The 22,455-nt window shown below is 38.1% G+C and overlaps 1 protein-coding gene across 1 annotated transcript in view; it reads right to left on the bottom strand.

The window, feature by feature from the left end:
• Positions 1-22,455, bottom strand: part of CCDC192 (coiled-coil domain containing 192) — a 192,924-nt gene that overhangs the window by 129,936 nt on the left and 40,533 nt on the right. Inside the window, exons 5-6 of the mRNA XM_032425083.1 lie at positions 10,348-10,479; positions 9,381-9,437 (exon numbers count right to left, since the gene is read on the bottom strand). Coding sequence (XP_032280974.1) covers positions 9,381-9,437; positions 10,348-10,479 — 189 coding nt within the window. The remainder of the gene's footprint in view (positions 1-9,380; positions 9,438-10,347; positions 10,480-22,455) is intronic.

The following is a 22,455-nucleotide window of genomic DNA, read 5'->3' on the forward strand; positions in this document are numbered from 1 at the left end:
TTGAGGAAGGATTTGAGGGTGTCTCTCTAAAAGAAAACATGGACTTTATTTCAGGCACTCCTCTGTCATATGCTTTCTCTCATCCAAGCTTTTTAAAGCTAAATATTGAGTGACATTCCTGGATAGACCCCAAAGTGAGTGAAGCCCAGATTTCTCTGGTAGAATTGACCAACTAGGGTGGGGCTAGAACTGATACCCTCTCTTGGAAATTGTGGGGCCTGAAATGATACTTTTTGAATTCAGCCTCCATTCATCCACTCACCCACCGTCTGACTGACTGACTGAGTCATTCGACACCTACTTATTGAGAACTGACTGTGGGGCAGACACCAGGAATTAGATGCAGGCTCTACTCTTAGGAAACTTATAATGCAGAGAAACAGAAAAATTACAAGGAGATAGTTCTACCAAAGGCTTAAAAAGACATTCACCAGGGAAAGAAATGATCTGAGGAAGCGCTGACAGGACACAGCAAGATTCTCCTCAGAAAGTAATTTTGTCTTCCTAGTACCCCCTATAAAATAAACTGGCAGCTAAAATGAGGTACTTTATTCTCTAAGGTTATTAACCACAGTCCCATAAAAATGGTGGAACAGTTTTACCAAAACAGTTCATTTTGGAATAACTGTTAATAAATTTTTTGAACCTTTGTATGTGTTGGGCACTCTACTATTTCATACGTATCACCCTACTTCACTTCTAAAAGACCCTGTGAGGTTAAGTAATGTTATTAGCTTCTCTTCACAGATAAGAGGAACAGAACTTTAGGAACCTTTGTCAGGTCCTTCAAGCCCAGTAACTAGCTTTCTGTTACTACCCTCTCTCTGGCAAGAATCAGATAGTGGGGCCTTTTAAAGTGCCCTCATGAACTATATCAATACCTTATCTTCCTTTGTAATGGAAAGGTATCATTCTCACTCATCTTAAAGTGATTTGAATTCTTAAGAAAAAAAAATAACGAAAATACAATGTGTACTAGATTCTCTTAGCAATAGTATAGAGTGAGTTCTGTGTGAGCATTAATGACTAGATGAGTGCAGCCCAGAATCAAAAGGGAGAAAATGCTTTGTATAATCCTGCATTATTGCCATCTGATCTTTTGACAAGTAGATGGAGATTATAACAATGACCTATACTGGAATGTTTGGGCCTCTAAAATTTGTGTATTCCTTTGATAAAATGTTGCTGTGAGAAGTACATGCTTATCAAGTAAGGCACAAAAATAAGAGTTTGAAGAAATGCATAGGTAGCTAATAGGTATTTACCAAAAAAAGTGAAAGGATTATACTCTGTGTCCAATTCAGTGGCTAGACAAAAATCCAGCACATGTGATGGTTCTAAAAAGCTGGGGTGGCAGGAATTGTCTTTGGGTGCTTATTCAGCTTAAACTTAGTCATCATCTACAGAACATGAAGAAATAGCACTCAGATCTGGTTGAGGGGAAAATTAGCCTCCTGGACGTCAGCCAGAATCTAGGCTTGCAAGATGTGACCAGACTTATGCCTTAGGTCTCTGTACCTCCACCTACCCTCACTAGGAGATCCAGCAGCTAAGATTAGTGGTTCTCATAGTAATTTATTGTGCCTTGGATTTCTAGGCAAAAGAAAAAAAAAAAAAAGATAAGTTTAATAAGATCCTGATGGAGTTCCAAAGTTTTATTTTGAGTATCGCCTCATCAGCATGCTAGAAATTAGCTGTTTAGCCACATCTTACTGGGCTAGGTCTGCTTGATGGCTCATAGTTCAGAGAGCACTGATTCTAAGTTATGAGCATCCTGCTGGTGTGAAGTAAAAACTCAGACCCTCTCCCCTTCCAAACCTGCAGAGAAGTTTGGTAGTAACACTCGTCAATGGGATTTGAAAGCCTCTGCTATTCTTCTCTGATTTTTAACTTCTCCAGCCAAGCATGTAAGAGATGAACCATGGAATAACCACATATGGGATTCAAATGAGGGACCACATAGTCATCCAGTCCAGACAAACTAACCAAAGGTGGGCTGCAGAGAGGGTTGACTATAATATAATTTCTGAGATTTATCACCCACACACCCATGCTGTGTTCATTAATAATCATTGTGGAATTTTCCATTTTGATTAACAAGTCTGGCTCTGAAAGAATAACCCATAGGGCAAGAATTTCCCCATTCCTCATTGGCTTCAGATAGGGCTCCTTGAGATCCTACCACCAAAGTCTCTCAGGATAATTAACAGCCATGACGTCAATAGAATATAATACAGCTAAAAGATTATAAAAATTAATTTATTAACACACTGGCTTATGTGTGTTGGCATATATATTCAGCAAAAATTCTGAATTAAACGTGAAATTTTAAAAAGTGAAATCAAACTTATGCAACAGGGATCTTGGAGTAAGTCTTTGCTTTGCAACCTACTAGCTGTTTGCTGTGAGTAGGCTTCTTACTGTCTCAGACTCTCACTTTCTTCATCTGATAGAGGAGTAGTAATACCTGCCTCACAGGATTGTTGTGAAAAATAAATGACATAATGTGGGTGGGAGCATTTAGGAAACTGTAAATCATTATATGACTCTAAGGTATTATTCATTACTGTCACCTTATCTTAGAATTAGTCATGACAAGCTTCAGGAATGAAGTGATACTTTTAGAGTACGTAGAAGTATGGGATTTGGATGGGAAGAGGAGGGAGATTGTTCCCATTTGGCTCATCAGTTGAATAAACATGTCCACTATGCCGCCATCCCAGCTTGCTGTACTAAGAATCAGGCCTGGAGATGTTGCCCAGAGGCAGGACCATGAGGACAGGGAAGCTGGCCCCCAACAGGGAGATGCTGGTCAGGGACCGTAATTCTGGTAAAACAAAGGGTCCAGGTTGAAAGTGGTAGGGGTTTTATTGGACAGTGCAGCTCTTCTCAGACATTAGCCATCATCACAATCACCTGGAGGATTTTAGAAACACATATTGCTGGATCTCACTCCCAGTGTTTCAGATTTGGGAAGTATGAGATAAGGCCTCAAGATTTGCATTTCAAACAAGTCCCAGTGACTCTGATGCTTCTAGTCCAGGGGCCACTCTTCTAGAACTACTTGGACAACGTAAGAATTGCAACTTCTCACCTCTAAAAACTTAGCCTGATTCTGACTAGTATAAAGAAAAAGGGAATTTTCTTCAAACTAATGAGGATTGTTGAATGGTTCCTAAAATGCACAGGTATCAAATTCAGAAACAGACAGGAACTAGAGCAGTTCTGGACCTAGGAGCACAAACCCCTTCATCATGCTGCCTGGACATCACTGGCAGGAGATATCACTTCCAAGTATTCTTCCTCTCTTGCTTCACCTGAATTAATATTCAGAATCTAATTGGCTTAGAGAACATGCCCACTCCTCAGCTATGTGATAGGGTACTTTGAATTATAGACCCTCTGAGACTGTGCATGATGGAAGAGACGTAACTGAAAAGGATATCAGGTAACTATTGCCAAAGATGTTAATGGATGCTTATGTAGCCAAGAAACAACAATAACAACAAAAACAGTCCATGTCTCCTATCATAGTAGGAAAAGACCAATTAACAGAGGGCCTGGAATTCTAGGGGAGAGGAGTTTGCACTTGATCTAAACTGAGGGCTCCTGTAGATTTTTAGAAGGCAGCTGATCGCTTCTTTAGAGGAGGAAAGGAAGAAGTGAAATCAACTCTTCAGGAAAATTTTGTCTTGGGTACCCAGGGTGGGCCCTCCCATGCCCTGTTTTCCTGATTCCAGCTTCAAGACTATTGCTTCCAGGTTTAAGTATGTCCTCAGGAACTCTAGGTCAGGAACTTCTGATTTAAAGGCATACTCATCTGTCCTACAGCTTGAAGCATGCTATACAATTCACTAGAATGGTTCCTTCTTCTGGATATTCTTAACTTTTTTCCTTTATTAGAAATATTTCAAGCATACAAGACAGTGTAGAGAATAACATAGCACTTGAGTATCTACCTCCCAGTTACCCAGATTTCTCTTTTTGAAATAATCCCATGGAAAATTATAGAACTTTTGGCCATGGTCAAGTCTTAGAGGTAGCTAGATCAAGAGATGGGCTGGCCATTGAGATGGAAGTGAGGCAGGGAGGCAAACCTGTGGGTTACTGCAAGTAATCAGATCATCAACAACAGAGTAGGCAGACAGGGCTAAGTACTTATACCCTCAAATATTAAAAATAGTGAAACAATGGATTCAACAATTTGGAAGGCATTAATTTTAAAAAGGATACTTTTCCTTAAGGTACCTAGTCCTGACTCAAATTGCCCTGACATGAACAATCACCTTTGAGCGATTATAAACATTTGCTTCAAATATTTGTTTAATCCTGTGTAGATCTCTAAGTAGATAAGTAATCATGTGAGAAGGATTGATAAAAAAGCCTTGGGCAAGTTAGCCATGTGGGTGGCTGGAGTGGGTATCCAGTATGCATTTACGACCCTTTGTAATCTTTGAAAAGTGTAAGGTGTGACTACCTAAAGTTAATGAGATGAGATTTTAAGCTTCCAAATAATAGTAGTGACAACTCAGTCTGAAATTTTTAGGCTTCTGTCTTCTCTCCATTTTATAGCTATCAGTTTAATTATACAAAAATATAATTCAACTATTGGGTTTCAGACAAGTGAACTCTGAATAAAAGGAAGCTGCAAGGTTGTTAATTTTCATGTTAAGATCATAATTTCCTTTGGATGTTCTTTCTTCTTTTGAAATAGGGGTTTTCCAGAACTGTATTTTCTTTTGCTGCTACTTTTTCCTTCTATTTCCATTCTATGAGATCATTACCTTTTGTCCTTTCCATGTTATACCTTAAAAGTATCATATTCAGATTATGGTAACACCTTATGTAACTGCCATTCTTAAGAAATAAAATTTAAAGTAGGCTCCTATAAATACCAGAATAACTTTATTTTTAATTTAGCCATTTTAATAATTCATTTCAATGAAATTGAACAAGGTATTGAGCTAGAGCCTGTGAGAGGCATAAAGATAAACAGACTTGCTCCCTGTTCTCCATGAGCTCACAGTCCTGGGGAAGAGCTGGTTCACATCACATAATTCTCCTGTGGGTCATAGTGTGACAAGTGACAAAAGACAGGTGTAAGAGATGTGCTGTGAAAGTACCAAAGAAAGAGATTACTTCTGGTTGGATGGTCAGGAGATACTTCCTGGAAGGAACAATTTTGATGAAGAATGGGAAAACCTGGCATTCTTCATCAGAATTGTTGGTGGGGACTGATATTCCAGGTTGAAAGAAACCATGAGCATAACCCTTAGGGCAGGAATGCATGGCGTTCTTGGGAGTCACAGCTGTGTGATACGGAGGAGTCAGGAAAAGGGGTCAGAGCCTCATTTTCAGTGTGTTGAATGCCACGGTCAGGAGGTTGGGCTTTATTCTGGAGTAACGGGCAACCGTTGTCTTACTCTAGGCTTTGGAACAGGGGAAATGACATGATCAGAGTAAAATTCATTTCAGTTTAGCAAATATATTGAGTAGCTGTAATGTACCTAGCCCTGTTCTTGGAGTAATAGATACGGGGACACATTCTTGATGTTGCCCTCAATGACCTTTGAGTCTAGTAGGGGACAGATATATGAACAGAGAGTGTCAATAAAAAGTAGTATTTTGAGCTAAAATAGATGTATGTACAGGAGGTTATGGGAGCCCTGAGAAAGTAATCTGGGGGCTAAGGAAGAGGTTGATTCCTGGCATAAGTCTTACAAGAAGAGTAAGAATTATTTGGATAAAGAGGAGAGGGAAGGATAGTCCTGACCAAGAGAACACAGAGAGCAAACTCACAGGGAATCAACTGGCATGGGATGTATAAAGAAAGACAGCAATGCCATTTTATTAGCTTATTCAGTGGGAGGCAGGGAGGGAGTAGGGAGAGAGGAGGGAGCCGAGGAGGTAAGAATGGTCCTTTGGAAACCTCTTTCACGGCAGAGGCAGGGAAGCCAGAAGACTACTACAGAGTCACATCCTACAGTAGTGTTTCATTTAGAAGGCATGGCCCAAACAGGAATTCCAAACTTTACCTGTGACTCCCAAACATTTAGAGGGATTCAAGTATATACTTCCTGACAATTCCTATTAATACTCTGTTATTTCTTAATATTAAGCATCCCCAGGGCACCTGGGTGGCTCAGTTGGTTAAGCAACTGCCTTCTGCTCAGGTCATGATCCTGGAGTCCCGGGATCGAGTCCCGCATCGGGCTCCCTGCTCGGCAGGGAGTCTGCTTCTCCCTCTGACCCTCCTCCCTCTCATGCTCTCTGTCTCTCATTCTCTATCAAATAAATAAATAAAATCTTTAAAATAAATAAATAAATAAATAAATAAATAAATAAAAGCATCCCCAGAATTCCCAGGAGCCTTCTGGTGTCCTATCCTGGAAGGACCTTCACCCCATCTACAGAGTTCCGTTCGGACCACCTTGGTCCTTCAATCCCTGTTCTCTTTTCTGCCACTCCAGTAGGTTTCATTCTCCCTTTGAGTGTTACTCTTTGTCTCTGTTTGGTTTTCTGCCTCCACCCTGCTTCTTCACGCATGAGTTTTACCCTTTTTCTTCTCTGCAAACAGGACTTGATGGTGTGAGAGCAAGAGGGCTACACTGTGATTTGGGTTGTGGGGGGACAGTGGGAGCTTCTGAACTTGAATGTGTTAATATTTGGGGGCCAGTAGCAATAAGATGAAATATGATCAGAAAGAGGGATATGGCAGTATGATGGAATAGAAGACACAGAAGTGAGATAACTTTCAGAGACATACTCACAGCCTGACAACTAACTAAATGTGGGATGGAGGCAGAGAGGGGTAGGATTTTAATACTGCTTGGTACTTTGGATGTAGAATAAATAACAACAGTGTGATATTATTCACTATGGTGGGGGTCCAGAAAGAGGGGCATACTTAAGAGAGAAGATTAGAAAATGATAAATTTGACTTTGTATATGCTGAGCCTAGGGTGTCAGCAAGATATTCAAGTCATATTTAGCAAGCATAATGCTTTAATTTGATGCAACATGCTAGCAGTCTCCAAACCTTTGTGCACTCATGGTCAAACACCCTTGGAAAACAACATACTATGATCCTTTCTTGGAGATTGGTTATACACTGATAAATCCTGCAGTAACTAAACCCATCTAACTTCATTTCCAATGCCCCTCCCATTTTTTTTCCGTAATACCTATTAACATCATTGGGAAAGTTATTTTCAAGGAGCCATGTTTTAAGAAATTATCATTACAGCCCTAAGGACCTGTAATTAGGGGATGATTAAGATAGAAAGAATTTGATGGGGGTGGAGGGTGTTGTTTATTTGCATGGAAGTGAGAGTTGCAGCATTATGTACTGATGAATCACTCAGAGTGAATAGAGCGAGAAGAAAGTTTGCAGGAAGAACCTCTATAAACACTGTTTGATACCTGAAATGGCATGTAGAGAATATAATTTGGAGAGGCAGCAAGCAAATTGTGGTAGCAAAAGCATGGGTAGAATTGACATGTGTGACAAGTGATCTAATCTCTGATATTGTTTTCCTACCTGAAAAATAATGCCCACATTGTTGGGTTGTATTGAGATTTAAAATAGAAAATATATGAAGCATGTACCACATAGTAGACACAGAATCTATTCTCGATAAACACTGTTATTAATATTTTCATTTAAATCTTCTTGATGAGTTGAAACAAAGCTTTCGTGATCACACTGCTATATTAAAACCTGAACTTTGAGCAGTTACATGGCAGAAATCTCTGTGGTGGATATCAATACCCTAATACAAGAAAGCAATCCCAGTTAAGACAAGCCTGGGCCAGGAACAGCATGGTACAGGAATAGAATCCACAGAAGCTAGGCAATGGAAGAAGACACCACAGGAATTTCCGGAAGGCATCTGTGACTATGGTTTGTTTTTTGTTTTTTGTTTTTGTTTTTTTTAATCTGCTTTGCATGAAGAGATGCTGGAAGCTAATATCAGAACCTTAGTGAACAATCTGCTCTCCTTAAAAGATTTCTGAGCTAAACCCACCCTGGGTGAATGGCTGTAGGTATCAATCTGGCATGAGGAGACATCCTCTGACAATAGTCATTATCTGGCACCCTCAGGGGCGGACTGGGGTGGGACTGGAGGGAGGCATCTGCAACAGAAAACTGAGCTAATGAGATATACTGCTCTTTGAATATGTCCCCATGTCACAATTGCAGGCCTTAATCATTTTCACTCTTACTCAATTGAGCATACAAGGCCAAAAGAGATCCTGAAGGCCAAAAGAGATTCTGAAGAGATTCCACAGCAGATTAGCTTTTCTCTATGGGGAGGGGGGCACAAAGTCAATTACCGTGATTTATCCAAATTAGCTTATTTCAAATATCAAAGGGATGGTGACCAGAATTTGTTATTTTGCAGTCATATTTGTAGGACTTCTGGACTGCAGCCCCTTAGGTCTCAGATGATCTTTGTTGTTATTCAGATTGGCCATTTAACATGACCAGCTAATGTTCTTAATCAAGAAGTCATCCCCAGTCCCCAAGGTATGGTAGAGGAAATCATTGAAAGGAAGATGAGTAAGTCTTGCAGGAAACTTGTAAGGTAGCAGGATTGTTCAGATCCTTGGGAAGGGACAGAGGCAGGGTGACAACTGGTTTATGTGTGTGAACAAACAAGGATCTTGTGGCAGGAGATGCTCGTTAATTGTTCTCTGAGTGAAGATAGGCTAAAGTGTCAGTGAAATACACCCGAAAATTTCATAGGGTCTCTCAGGGGAGTATTTGCAAGGAAAATGAACAGTTCTCTATCTTTTATGGTCACTTGCCCAAGAATCACAAGACTAGGGAAGAATGAATATACATAATCCAGTGCTACTTGAAATGTGGTCCAAAGTTGGCAGCATCATCATCACCTGAATATAGCATCATCTAGAAGTACAAATTCTCAGGTCACACCCTAGGCATGCAGAAATAAGAATCTCCAGGCAATTTGTTTTTAAAAGTTTTCCAAGTAATTCTCGAAACACTGAAGTTTAAGCAGCACTGTCCTAGGCCTGTATTCGGTGTGCCAATCATTTCCACTTCCGTTCACTCACTAAACCTGCCTGGTTTCCTTGTCTTTCTACCCTTTGTTTCTTGTTCGCTTATCCTGATGGTCCCTGATTAGACCATGTGGTTATAGATAACACATCAGTTTTATAATTTTTACCATCAGCATAAATCAGAATTCTACTTATGGAAAGCAACTTTGTAGAGGCAGTAAAAATACTGATTCTTAGCCTCGTGATTTGGTGTACAGCAGAAAGACAATAGTTACAACTTCTGAAAAATGACTGTTCATTCCCAGGAGAACCATGATATAAATTAAGGGATTGAAAAGGAGAAAAACACTTACATGGGCTGTAAGTTGCTCTTGGGAAGCTTTCACTTCAGCTTGTAATTTCTCAATGCACTGAAAAGGGAAAAAGTTTAGAAACAAAGAGTGTAACTCTTCCTTTTACATATTCAAAGGATTCCAGATATAAATAGATACCAGTTCTCAAATCCTGTGAATGGCAGCACAATCTCAGCTAGATGCTTTGGAAATCATCATTGAGAAATCCTTGCTCCTATCCCTAACTTTTATCCAGTCTATTGAAGAGCCCAGCAACAAAGAGCACAAATATGTTAAGATTTAGGAAATGAGTGGGAAACTAATGTTTGCTTGATGTACTGAAGGTAATGCTAACCTACGTTCTATCATATATACCTATATATATAGGATCAAATGGGTTGTTACCTGCCTTTGGGACATCTGGATATATTCATAGAAAACATATATATATATATATATATATATATGTATTCACAGAAAAAAAATATATATATATATTCACAGAAAACATATTTATATATACCAAAGGCAGATACAAACCCATTTGAGTTGAACAAGAAAAAAATTTATATAAATGCTCAGAGATTCCAAGATTATTAGCTTCTTATAATTGATAAAAGCACATGACAAATTTTCTGATCCACTTATTTCACGACATAGAAAGTATTCCTTGATAAAATTCAACCTTAAAAACAAGAAAATAATTGTGTAGTTAATACCACTTACAAAATAAGTAGAATATTCAGCTAATGTGGTTCAAAAGGATCCATATCAAACAAACTTTTAAAATATCACTAACAAAATTGATTTTGTATGTGAATATTCATCAGTGAATACAATTATATTTAGCAAATACAAATATTATTATTTGCCATCTTGAACTTAAATACGAACTTCCAACCCAGCCGGAAAGGACTGCAGAATGGTCAGTTCATATAAGTTTAGGTAGCTTTTTAAGAGAAAGATTATTTTTTCTTCTACAATGTACCTGGTCTTTTGCAAGAACCATTTTTTCGTATGGTTCCCCACTGTCTTCCTTATGGTCCAGAGTCTCTAGTTTTTCCTCCAGCCAGGAAACTTGCTCAAGCAGTTTGGATTTTGTTCCTTCAGAGGCTGCAAGCTAAAGACATTTCTTGTAAGGGCATGCAAGCACAGTGATTTTTTTTTTTTAGAGCTCCTTTTAAAAGTCTAATTTATAAATATTTTGCCTGCCACTGATACCTATTAAACATGAAAATGCCTTCTGGACTATTCCTCATAGCTGACAGAGATTGGTATAGAGAGATAAGGAAATAGTGTTGACTTTATTTTTATTTATAAAGATCTTTCTGGGCAAGGGATGAGACTACATAGTTAAAACAGGCAGAGTGATTTCTAGTGCAACAAGCTCAACACTCATCTTTCTGGTGTTTTAATATTTTACTTTACTTGTACAGCTGAAATCTGAATTGTGGGTTATACATTGTTCTTGGAGCTTAACTCTTGGGGGACTACAGCTCTTTAGAAAGAGTAGGAATTCTGACTCTTTTGAATATTCCCCATATAAGCAGCCTAAGGGAAATGCAGGAACTTCAAGTTAAAGTCTGATCAAAGGCAGATCTATGCTAAACCATAACCAGAAAATGTCTACAGATGACTGTCTTTGTTTTACTGTTTGTAGATTCCTCTTGAGAAAAGGGTAGTTTGATAGTGCCTCGTTCCTTAATTCCCTTGGAGAGCCCCTGGACTAGCATTTCCTTTCATTCAGACAGCTTATTGTGCATTTTCTCTGTAGCTCAGCAACAATTCTGAAAGAGTCTCTGGAAAGGGACACACACCTTGTATTCATTCCAGTTCCCAGTGTGTCCTTGGAGGCATGAATTATCTTTAAATATCTCTTTCATATTATTCCAAGTGTTGTTGTAAAGCAGACTGTCTCATCTTGAAAAGTGCAGCAAGTTTTTAAAGACAATTTACCAAATGGGGAAGCAGAAGCATGAAGAGGTTGGTCTTAAGGTGGGCACATCATATATATACTGGCATAGAGCCAAATCCACTCATCCTCACAATCATTCACTTCACAATTATTTGTTTAGTTGGCACTCTGCCCAGCCATTGCGTTATGCATTGGAGATTCTGAAAGTGCCATGTGGAGGACCAGAGGGGACACATATGTCATGAACTGTTGGCTATACCTTTCGGCTCTCAGTGACATGGGAGACCATAGTGCTCCCCATGGACAGTGATGCATTTAACTCTTGAGTACATAATAGTTTGGAGATGTAGCCTGGTTTTTCTAGGCACCCTTCTATTTATTCCACAATATAGTGTAATGACTAAACACACGCACGGACTCTTGAGTCAGACCCTTGGGGTAAACATCTCACTTTCCTACTTACTATCTATGGGATTTTGGCAAGTTTCTCAGTCTCTCTGGGCTTGAATTTCCAATCTGTAAATGAGAATGGGGATGAAAACAATACTACTTACCTCACAGGTTTGTTTTGAGGAGTAAATGAGTTTATGCAAGAGAGATACTTAGAATAATGCTTGAAACATATCCTGTACTTAGTACCTATTATTGTTATACTTTCTTCTACCTCCTCTAGATTACAGTAAGTATTGATAGTGAGTATTGATTGTTTTATTCAGATATTTATTATTTATCAAATTATAAAACAAAGTATCTGAGGACATCACAGCATTTTTGGGCCAATTACCCTAAACTCGAAATGTATTCAGTTCACTTACTTCCTGCAACCACTATGGTGTTCAGGGGAAAAGACCTCTCTAGATCTGGCATTTTTTTTCTCTCAAATATAGTTTTTTTCAGTCTGACCTATTTTGTTCCCATATCCTAGCTGAGCTGTCATTGAGCCAGGCACCATTTGGTTGTCTTTCTTTTAAATCTACCTTCTATTGTTTTCAGGCTTTTATTCATTCATTCAACAGATATTCACTTATTCACTCATTTGTTAAAGAGATATGTTGAGCAGTTATTATATGTAAAACTTAGAGGTAACATATGAGAGTAATATTGCTTATACGCTCAAAAAAATTCACACTTTACCCAGAAAGGCAGACTATTTTAGAACTATTATGTAATATGAACATATTTAGGTGGATAATAAAATGACATTAATAATTTACTGGGTACTAACTACATATCAAGTGCTCTGCGGAACCTTTTGTTTTCACCTTTGTTTATCTCAATTCTGCTTCATACCCATTTTACAGATAAGGGAATTCAGTAAGTTCAGTAAAGTTGTATAACTTGCCCAAGGACACAGCAAGTAAGTGTTGGAACCCAAGCTTTCAGCAGTGGACACTGGGTCTGACTCCCTAAACCCAGATTTGACCCCAGCTCCTAAAGTGGGGCCTGAGAATCATGAAAATCCTATCCTCTTTGCTGCTGATTGATTTAGGAATCAAGGCCTAAACCAATTAGAGTCTGGCTTTTTTTGGATCACAGTTATTGTATGAGGAGAAGTGATCTAGTTTGGACCCCTCACACTGTACAGGAGGAATTTTGATGATTTGGAGAAGCAATCTCTCTCACCTACGAGATATGAATGCTATTGTAGTCATCCTATAAACATCCAAGAAACCAGTATACGATGAAGCCACACTCTGAATGGAAGAGTGGACAACATTATTGAAATGTTTTATCAAATAATCTTGAAGCATGTCCTTGGACTCACACAGAGTGAGCTAATAAGCTTCCTTATTGTTTAGAAATTGAATTTTCTGTTACTTGCTACCATAAGCATTCTGTTGACAATTCCATTCCATTCTATTGTCTGATTCCAAAGTCCCATGCTCTTGACCACAAATAAGTCAAATCTATGGAACAACAGCGGTAATTAACATTTATTTGGTAGCTATACCATACCACACATTCTGCCGGGTGCTATTGCTCAAAACTCTATGAGGAGTTTTGTTTTTCTTTTTGTTAATTATCACCATTTTAAAGAATGAGAAACTAGATGCTTTTTGGAGTGAATTAGCTTGCCCACAGCTAATGAGAAGAGGTTGGATTTGGATCTACATTGGTCTGCCTCCAACTCTGGGTTCTATATTATATCAAACCCTAACTCTAAGGCTGCCTGCACAGATGAAGCCTGTGGACGCCCCCCTGCCCCGCCCCGCTAACTACGTGACCCTTAACATTCTTTCTCAGCATGTTTACCTATTTACCTGAAAGAGATTTATTTTCTTTTATTCTAAGGCCTGAGAACTCTATCCTAACATCTTTCTTCTTTTTTTATAGACATCAACACCATCTTTTTTCTTTTCCTTTTCTAAAGGGCCTCTGTCTGACTATCCCTTTGACTCACATATATTTACTGCAGGCTTGGCTTTACTCTAAGAAACCTTGACTTGGAGTCAAGAGATCTATGTTTTAGTCTCAGTCCTACAACTCACTGACACTAGGACCTTGGAACCCGTAATAGGATTTTACAGGCTACTTTGCTCTATTTTTATAGGTTATTTCTCCAGTCATATGTGTTCAAACTAGATTGTAATTCCCCAGAAGGATGAATGAAGAATTCTGTCAAAACTTACGGACACAGTCGAATTGGCCAGGAACAATCTTTGCTAAGATCATTCTATTTATTAACTTTTTAAACTTAATTTTCATATGTATGTATCAGCACCTCACAACAGCAGGATAAAGAGATCTTATTTTTTCTTCCACGTATGGATACACTGGGGGCAAGAAAGAATAATTTCTTGTTGTGTTCCTTTTTATAATGATGAAACTGTTTATTGGCATAAGATGATATTCTCTGAGCTCTCTTTGAAAATAGCCCATCAAATAAGACTGATAATCCAAAAGGATAGAAGAGAAAAGAGACAGGAGGAAAATGAAATAAAATAAAAGTTACACATCAGAGTTCTTTTTTTTCAATTTAAGCACTGCCTAAAAGATTATGCTCTATTGCTGAGTCACAAGATGTTAGTTGCCATTTTGAATTCACTCCATTGTTTTGATGGAGGTTTTAGGACTTTTTAAAGTCTAATTTTCAGTTCAGAAAGCCTTTAGGAATGCTGTCTAAATTCAAATTCAAATTATGACCTAGAAAATAAGGCATCAAAGTAAGTAAGAGGAAATCCAAGGTAGCCCTACAAGGTATCATAATTAAATTTTAAAACCTGGGGACCTTGGGCATTGCTTCTTTTTTGTTGCTTTCTTTTCTTTTTTCATAAGAACCACATGGTTTTACAAAGTAATTGTTTTGGGGAGCATAGAAACAAGTTTAGTCCAATTAGTATCAGTATCTGCTTACATAAAGAGAGTAGAAATACATCTCTTCTTTAGATGACCAATTTTCATGTATCCTAATTGGTCACTTTTGCTGAAACATAGGTTCACATGATGTTGGGAAGCTATTGTTCTACTTCTGACTCTTTTTGACAAACAGGTACCTTTCCCTTCTGCCTGTGGTTTTAACAAATTTGGAGGGAAGAGATGACTTGAAAAGTATGAATAATATTTGTCTTAAGACTTACGTAAAACAAAGGGGCAACTTCCATATTATACCTTTGAGGCTATGTAAATCCACTAAAAGAAAATCAACTTCCAATATTTATCCTGTTCCATAAAAGAACATTATAAAACTATTGTAATACAGTTAAAAGTGAAAGAAAGGTAAATTTTATCCATTGTACAGTTTATTAACAGAATCAATAAAGGGGACTAATATATTTTAGAATTGTATTCAAGATAGTAGTTAAAGCAAAATGACTTGGACTTCACAGAAGTTGGCAGAGTAGGAAGCTCCAGGAATAGGTCCTTCCACTTAAATAACCATTGAGCTGGTAAAACCTGTCAGAACCAACCATTTCAGAGCTCTGGAGTCTAGTAGAACACCTGCAGCATCCAGGAAAGTACTGGATGAAGAAAGAGACTGGCATTCAAGGAAATCTCTGTCAGGTCACCTGGCTTACTGCAGAGATAATGGAATAGGAGACTTTGATGACCACACATGAGAAGAAATATAATCTCTGGAAAATTAATTTGGAAAAGTAACTAAACAAATATACAACTGCAGTCCTCAACAAGTAACAATAGCAATTCTTGGGGAAAGGTCAGGGAAGAACCTAATTTCCAGAGTTACCACACTGCAGTATTCAAAATGTCTAGTTCTCAACAAAAAATTTCAAAGCTTACAAAGTAAAATATGGTGCATTTACCAAAACAAAAACAAAAACAAAAACAAAACAAAACAAAAAAAAGAACACAAAACACACAAAAAAACCTTAATTAAAACTGTACCTGAAGAAACTCAGACATTGGAATTTTGGACTTCCTGGACAAATACTTTAAATGAACTATGTTAAATATGCTAAAAGAGTGGAAAGAAACCATGGAGGGGGGGAAAGTAAAGGAAATCAGAAGAATGACTTATGAGCAGATAGAAGATAGGAGTAAAGGAATAGAAATTATAAAAAGAAGCCAAGTAGAAATTCTGAAGTTGAAAAGCAAAATAGTTAAAATGAAAAATTCACTAGAACACTTTAAGATCAGAGATAAGCAGGCAGATGAAAGAATCAGCAAACTTGAAGGTAGAGTGAGTGAAATTGCCTCGTCTGAGGAGCAGAAAGGAAAAAGAATGAAGAGAGATGAATAGACCTAAAGGACCTATGGGACACTACAAGGCATACTTAAATACACATTATAGGGGCAAATAACTAAAAAAGATACAAAAAATCCAAAGTGAATAAAAATGGTATACTAGGAAAAGTTAAACACAAAAGAAGGCAGCATTGGAGGAATTGAGGAACAAAAAGATGTTAAGATTTATAGAAAACAAATAGCAAAATAGCGGAAGTACATACTTCATTATCAGTAGTACTTTAAAAGTAAATGGTTTAGGAGTGTCTGGGTGGCTTAGTTGGTTGAGCGTCCTACTCTTGATTTTGGCTCAGGTCATGATCTTGGGGTCCTGAGATCAAGCCCCAAGTCTGGCTCTGTGCTCAGCATATAGTCTGCTTGTCCCTCTCCCTCTGCTCTTCATCTGCTCTCTCTCAAATAAATAAATAACATCTTTAAAAAAAATAAATAAAAGTGAATGGTTTAGACTCACCAGTTAAAAGACAGAGACTTATGGAATGGATAAAAAACATGATCCAACTATATGCTGCTTACAAGAGACTAACTTCAGACTTGAAGAAACAAATAGGTCTAAAGAGAAAAGATGAAAAAAGATATTCCATGCAAATAGTAGCCAGAAGAGAGCTGGGGTGACAGACAAAATAGATGCTATGTCAAAATTAGTACCAATTACAAGGAAGGGTATTATATACTGATAGAAGTGTCAATTCATCAAAACTATAATTCTGGGACAGAGCCCCATGTTGGTGCATATATGTACCAAACAATAGACCCCCCCAAATATATGAAAAAACCATTGACAAAATTTAAAGGAGAAATAGTGGCAATAAACAGTAATAGAATAGTTAGAGACTTCAATACCCCACTCTTAATGGATAGAACATCTAAGACAGAAGATCAGTAAGGAAATGGACTTGAACAACACTTCACACTAACTAGACCTAATAGATATGTATAGGACGTATCAGCCAACACCAGCAGAATACACTTTCTTCCCAAGTGCACTTGGAACATTCTCCAGAATAGACCATATGTTAGACCTAATGTTAAAAGGATTGAAATGATACAAAGTACCTTCTCCAACCAGAATGGAATGAACTAGAAATCAGTAACAAAAGGAAAACTAGAAACTTTGAAAATGAATGGAAATGGAAATAAAACAACACATTCTTAAAGAATAAGTGAGTCAAAGAAGAAATCACAAGAGATATTAGAAAGTACTTAGACACAAATGAAAAGAAAAGCACAACATACCAAAACTTAGGGGATGCAGCAAAGGCAATACCAGAAGAAAATTTATAGCAGAAAACACCTACATTTAGAAGAAATGTCAAATCAACAATTTAACTTCACACCTTGAAGAAAAAGAACAGACTAAGCCCAAAGCCAGTAGAGGGATCAAATGATAAAGACTGAGAAGATAAACAAAATAGAGAATTGAAAAATAAAAGAAGTGATGAAACCAAAAGTTGGTTCTTGGAAATGATTCCCAAAGTTAACAAATCTTTAGCTATATTGACTTTTTTGAAAAGATTTAAATTTATTTTATTTATTTTTTTGACAGAAAGAGAGAGAGCACAAGCAGGGGAAGCAGCAGACAGAGGGAGAGGGAGAAGCAGGCTCCCCGCTGAGCAGGGAGCCCAACATGGGGCTCTGTCCCAGGACCCTAGGATCATGACCTAAGTCAAAGACAGACGCTTAACCGACTGAGCCACCCAGGGGCTATGCTGACTTTTTAAAAAAGAGAGAAAAGTCAAAAATAACTGAAAAGAGAAGTAAAAGTGAGGACATCTTTATCAACCTTCTAGAAATTAAAAAGATTAAGAGAGACTATGAACAGTTGGATGCCAGCAAATTCGATTATCTAGATGAAATAGGAACATTCTTAGAAATACACAAATTAGCAAAACTGAGTGAAGGAAATGTAGGAAATCTCAATTGATGTACAAGAGAGTGAATCAGTCTAACAAGTACAAGGAAGAACTTATTGAGAAAATGCAGTAATGAATATAGCTTGTTGTGCAACCATAGTTTAACTGCAGATTTTTAGCCCAGGGTGTATTTCTTTGGAACTTTTCAAGATGTCATACATTTCATTTCCTTTCTGTTTTGTTATTGACATGTGACTTTATAAATCTACTTTTGTAACTTTGGTTAATAATTGTATGAATAAAATTGGAAATGTTTCCTAATTCCAAAAAAAAAAGAAAGAAAAAGAAAAAAAGTTCAATAGCATTGCATTGCTTGATGCAAGTCAAAACTACAATGAGATTCCACTTCATAGACACCGTGATGGCTGTAATCTAAAAAATGAAAAATAAAAAGTATTGGTGAGGATGTGGAGAAATAGGAACCGGTACATTGATGTTGGGGATGCAAAATAGTGCAACTGTTGTGGGAAACAGTTTGGTAGTTCATCAAAAAGTTAGAATTACCATATGACCTAACCATTCCATTCCTGGGTATGCACCCAAGAGAAATGAAAGCATATATCTACCCAGAAATTTGTATAGAAATGCTTATAGCAACATTGTTCATAATAGCTTAAAGATGGAAACCAACTGTCCCTCAACAGATGAATGAAAAAGAAATTGTGTTGTATACATCTGATGAATATTATTCAACCATAAAAGGAATGAAGTACTGAGGCTTGCTTGCTATAACTTGGATGAACTGCAAAAACATTGGGCTAAGTGAAAGAAGCCAGACACAAAAGGTCACATACTGTATGATTCTTTTCATACAAAATCTCCAGAATAGGTAAACCCTTGGAGACAGAAAGCACATTTGTGGTTGTCAGGGGATAGGATGAGGAGGTTGTGGGGAGCAATTACTTAACAGGTGTGGAGTGCTCTGTGATGAAGAAGAAGTGTTGAACTTTTTTTTCTTTTAAGATTTTATTTATTTACTTGAGAGAGAGAGAGCACCAGCAGTGGGGAGGGTTAGAAGGAGAAGCAGACTCCCTGCTGAGCAGGGAGCCTGATGTAGGACTCAATATGGGACTCGATGTGGGACTTGATCCCAGAACTCTGGGATCATGACCTGAGCCGAAAGCAGATGCTTAACCGACTGAGACACCCAAAATAGTGTTGAACTTGAGAGAGGTGGTGGTTGCACAACACTGTGAATCCATTCAATGCCCCTGAATTGTGTTCTTCAAAGTGGTTAATTGTATACTATATGAATTTCACCTTTATAAAAATACAATGACTTTCTAGTTAGCTCTCAGTGGTCATGAAAATTATTTGCATCACATCATTTCATGGAATGCTATTAGGAAAAAAAAATAACAAAATTGGATTGACTGCTTTCATTTTAAATTAATGAGCACACATCTCAGTGTTGAGTACCGCTGCCCTGAAATCAAACTGTCATTCTATTTTTCTCTTAGTAAGGTGCCTTTCCTCTTTTCTGAGATAATATTATTCTCTATTCTTTCCTCAAATGTCATTTCTTACTTTCTCTCTCTTCAGAATTCCACTCCCACCCCTTACCCCAAATGACCATCTCATCAATAATTTACTGAAAAAAATAGAAGCTGCCAGATGGCTACTCCCTCACCTTCTCACCAGCCAATATACGAACCTTACTGCAGCAGACACTGCTAATTCATTTCCCAACAGTTGTTTACCTATTTATCCCTTGCTACCAGGCACCCAGTTTGGATTAGCTAGCAGCCATGTGTTTAGGGGAGCTTGGCCTTGTCCAGTCCCAGGGAATGAATCACAATGAAAATAAGCCAGCTATGTTGGTCTCCTTCCCAGGTATAAAAGATGATTTTAGGCCTGGGCCTGCACCCAGGAGAGGCCCCTGGAGCCCCAGGAAAAGGATTTTACCAGATCTTTTTTTTTTTTTTAAGACACACAGGAGGAAGTAAATCTCTTTTTCTCCGTATCTTTGGACTGCCTATAATTCTTAAAATTGCTGCAGATCTCTTACAAATACGACACAGGGGATGGTGGAGCAAAGGATGGGTAGCACCTGTGTTCTTGGTGACATTCTTGAGCCACTGAATTAACCAATGTTGGAACTGCTCCACCTTAAAACATATTCTTCCATGCTGGCCTTATTACATTACTTTAATTGGATTTCTGTTACTTAGAGGGGAAAGCGTCCTTTATTACACAAATGGAGAAGATATTCTTCTATCAAAGCCCAGCCCTTTCAGTAGGCTTTGAAGCCCATCTCCTTGATCACAAAGCCTTCACCCCTGTCATTTCTGCACACCCACGCCCCCATCCATTTCTGCATTATCTATCTCACCCCTTCTGGTTGATTTTGTTTAGCATATAAACATGTTAATAGTAATTCCCATGAACAAAAGATGTCCATTGACAGCCTAAAATAATGACTTTTCTTAAAATAATTGCCTACCTACACTGTTGTCACTTTCTTAGATATTCCCACTCTTTTTTTTTTTTTTAAGGTTTTATTTATTTATTCATGAGAGCCAGAGAGAGAGAGAGGCAGAGGCAGAGGGAGAAGCAGGCTCTTCGCTGAGCAGGGAGCCCTACTCAGGACTCGATCCCAGGACCCTGTGATCATGACCTGAGCCAAAGGCAGATGCTTAACCATCTGAGCCACCCAGGCACCCCACCCCACTCTTTTTTTTTTTTTTAAGAAAAAAAATATGGCTTATGTAATTGGGGAGATGGAAGTAGATTTTTGTTTCACTCACAACTAGATCCACAGACTCAGAAGAAGTCATCATACTTTCTCTTTTTACCTCTGTATCTTGGTGCTGCTCCTATGTGTTGACCTTATTATTTCCCAGTGCAGATAGGCTTTCTTCACACATTGGGAAAAAATGTTACCTATAGCCTTCCAGGTTCATGACCTCAATAGTAAGACAATTTGTCCTTCAGTAACAAATGGAAAAAGGACTCTATTTGGCCCATATTAGTTCATATGACCTCCCCGGGATTAGCCTTTATGGTCAGGAAAATGGTATATCATACCTGACTAGAAAAAGAAATAATTGACTAGAACCTAGGTCATGTGCTCAATGATCATTTCCTTGACTATGATTGACAACCATAGAAATATTATAAGATTGGAGTTGGTAAAAGCATTTCTCCAGCAAAGGTAGACACAAAAACAGAGGCTGGTTAAAGTCCATCCTCTGGGTGTTAAGCACAATTATACCATGGTCATAAGTATATGCATTTCCCAAAATGCTCCAGCATAATATGATGCATCTATTCTACATGAATCCAAAAATGCACTCCCCTCTCCCCCAAAAGGAGATAACCCTAAGTCGTATCAAGTTACTGCATCTAGCTCCACATTTAGATCTCCAAATTACGTGTATTCTACCCTGAATCTCATGCAGATGAGACTGATCATGATATAGCGCCTAAGGATTAAATAAAAAATATACCCTCCCTAAAAACAGGACAATCACAATGTAATTCCCCTTTTAAAAGAATGGAAAAGGGGAAACAATGTCCAGTTGTCACTGGCCATCGTGAACACCACGTTGTACTGGCTAGCGATAACAAGGCGGGTCCTGACTGTGCAGGGAGTGATGTTTCTGATGTGTTTGAGTCTGCTTCTAACCTCTGGGAACCTTCTTTGTCCTTTTCTTCCATGGCCACTGTCGAGAAAAAGGCTAGAAGGTATTCCTTTGGTGGAGGGGGCAGGGCACGGTGTGTGTACTGAGTTCGAGTTTCAGGTATGTCACCAATTCTTTTTGTCAGAACCATTTTGGTTATGTTACAGAAATCCAATGCAAACTGGCTTAAAGAGAGAATGAACTGGTTTTTTAACTAGGAAGTAGAGGCACCTCTACGTCCTGAGTCTTAAATCAGATTCTCAGAATTCTCTTACTTCACCATCCTTGGCATGCCCTCTCTCTCTCTCACTCTCTCTCCCTCTCAAACTACAGGAAAAAATTTCCCAGGCGTTGGGAAAAGGACTGCCCTGAATTATATTTCTCTCCTAATCTCTCTTCAATTGCCTTCTTCCCTCCATTAATCTACTGACACTGATCTTATTAAGGTTGTTTATGATCTGCATTTTACCAAACATAATGGACAAGTTTCTAGTCATCTCATTCAACCTCCCAGTAAAATGTTATACATCTGAGTACTTCATGCCTCTTAAAACATTCTCATGGTTCTCTGAATTTCTTCCTGATTCTCATTTTCCTTGGCTACATTTTTTTTCTTTCAATTCTCTAAATATTGAAATCTAAGAGTTTGGTTTGGGCCCAACTCTCTCCCTTATCTATGCTAATTCTCCAGCTGATCTCATTTGGTGCCGTAATTTAAACATGTCGGTTACTCCCATTTTTAAAACATACAACCACTTAGCTTCAGGCTAATGAATATGTATATCCAACAACCTACTTAATATTGTCACCTGAATGTATGCAAGGCATCTGAAAATCAATGTATTCAAAATGAAATCCTCATATTTTACACATTCCCCAGACTTCCCTCTCATAATAAATGGAACGACCTACCCAGTATGTGAAAGCCACAAATATATTTAAAA

Source organism: Phoca vitulina, unplaced genomic scaffold, assembly GCF_004348235.1.
Source record: "Phoca vitulina isolate PV1807 unplaced genomic scaffold, GSC_HSeal_1.0 scaffold32, whole genome shotgun sequence".
NCBI classification, from domain to species: Eukaryota; Metazoa; Chordata; class Mammalia; order Carnivora; family Phocidae; genus Phoca; species Phoca vitulina.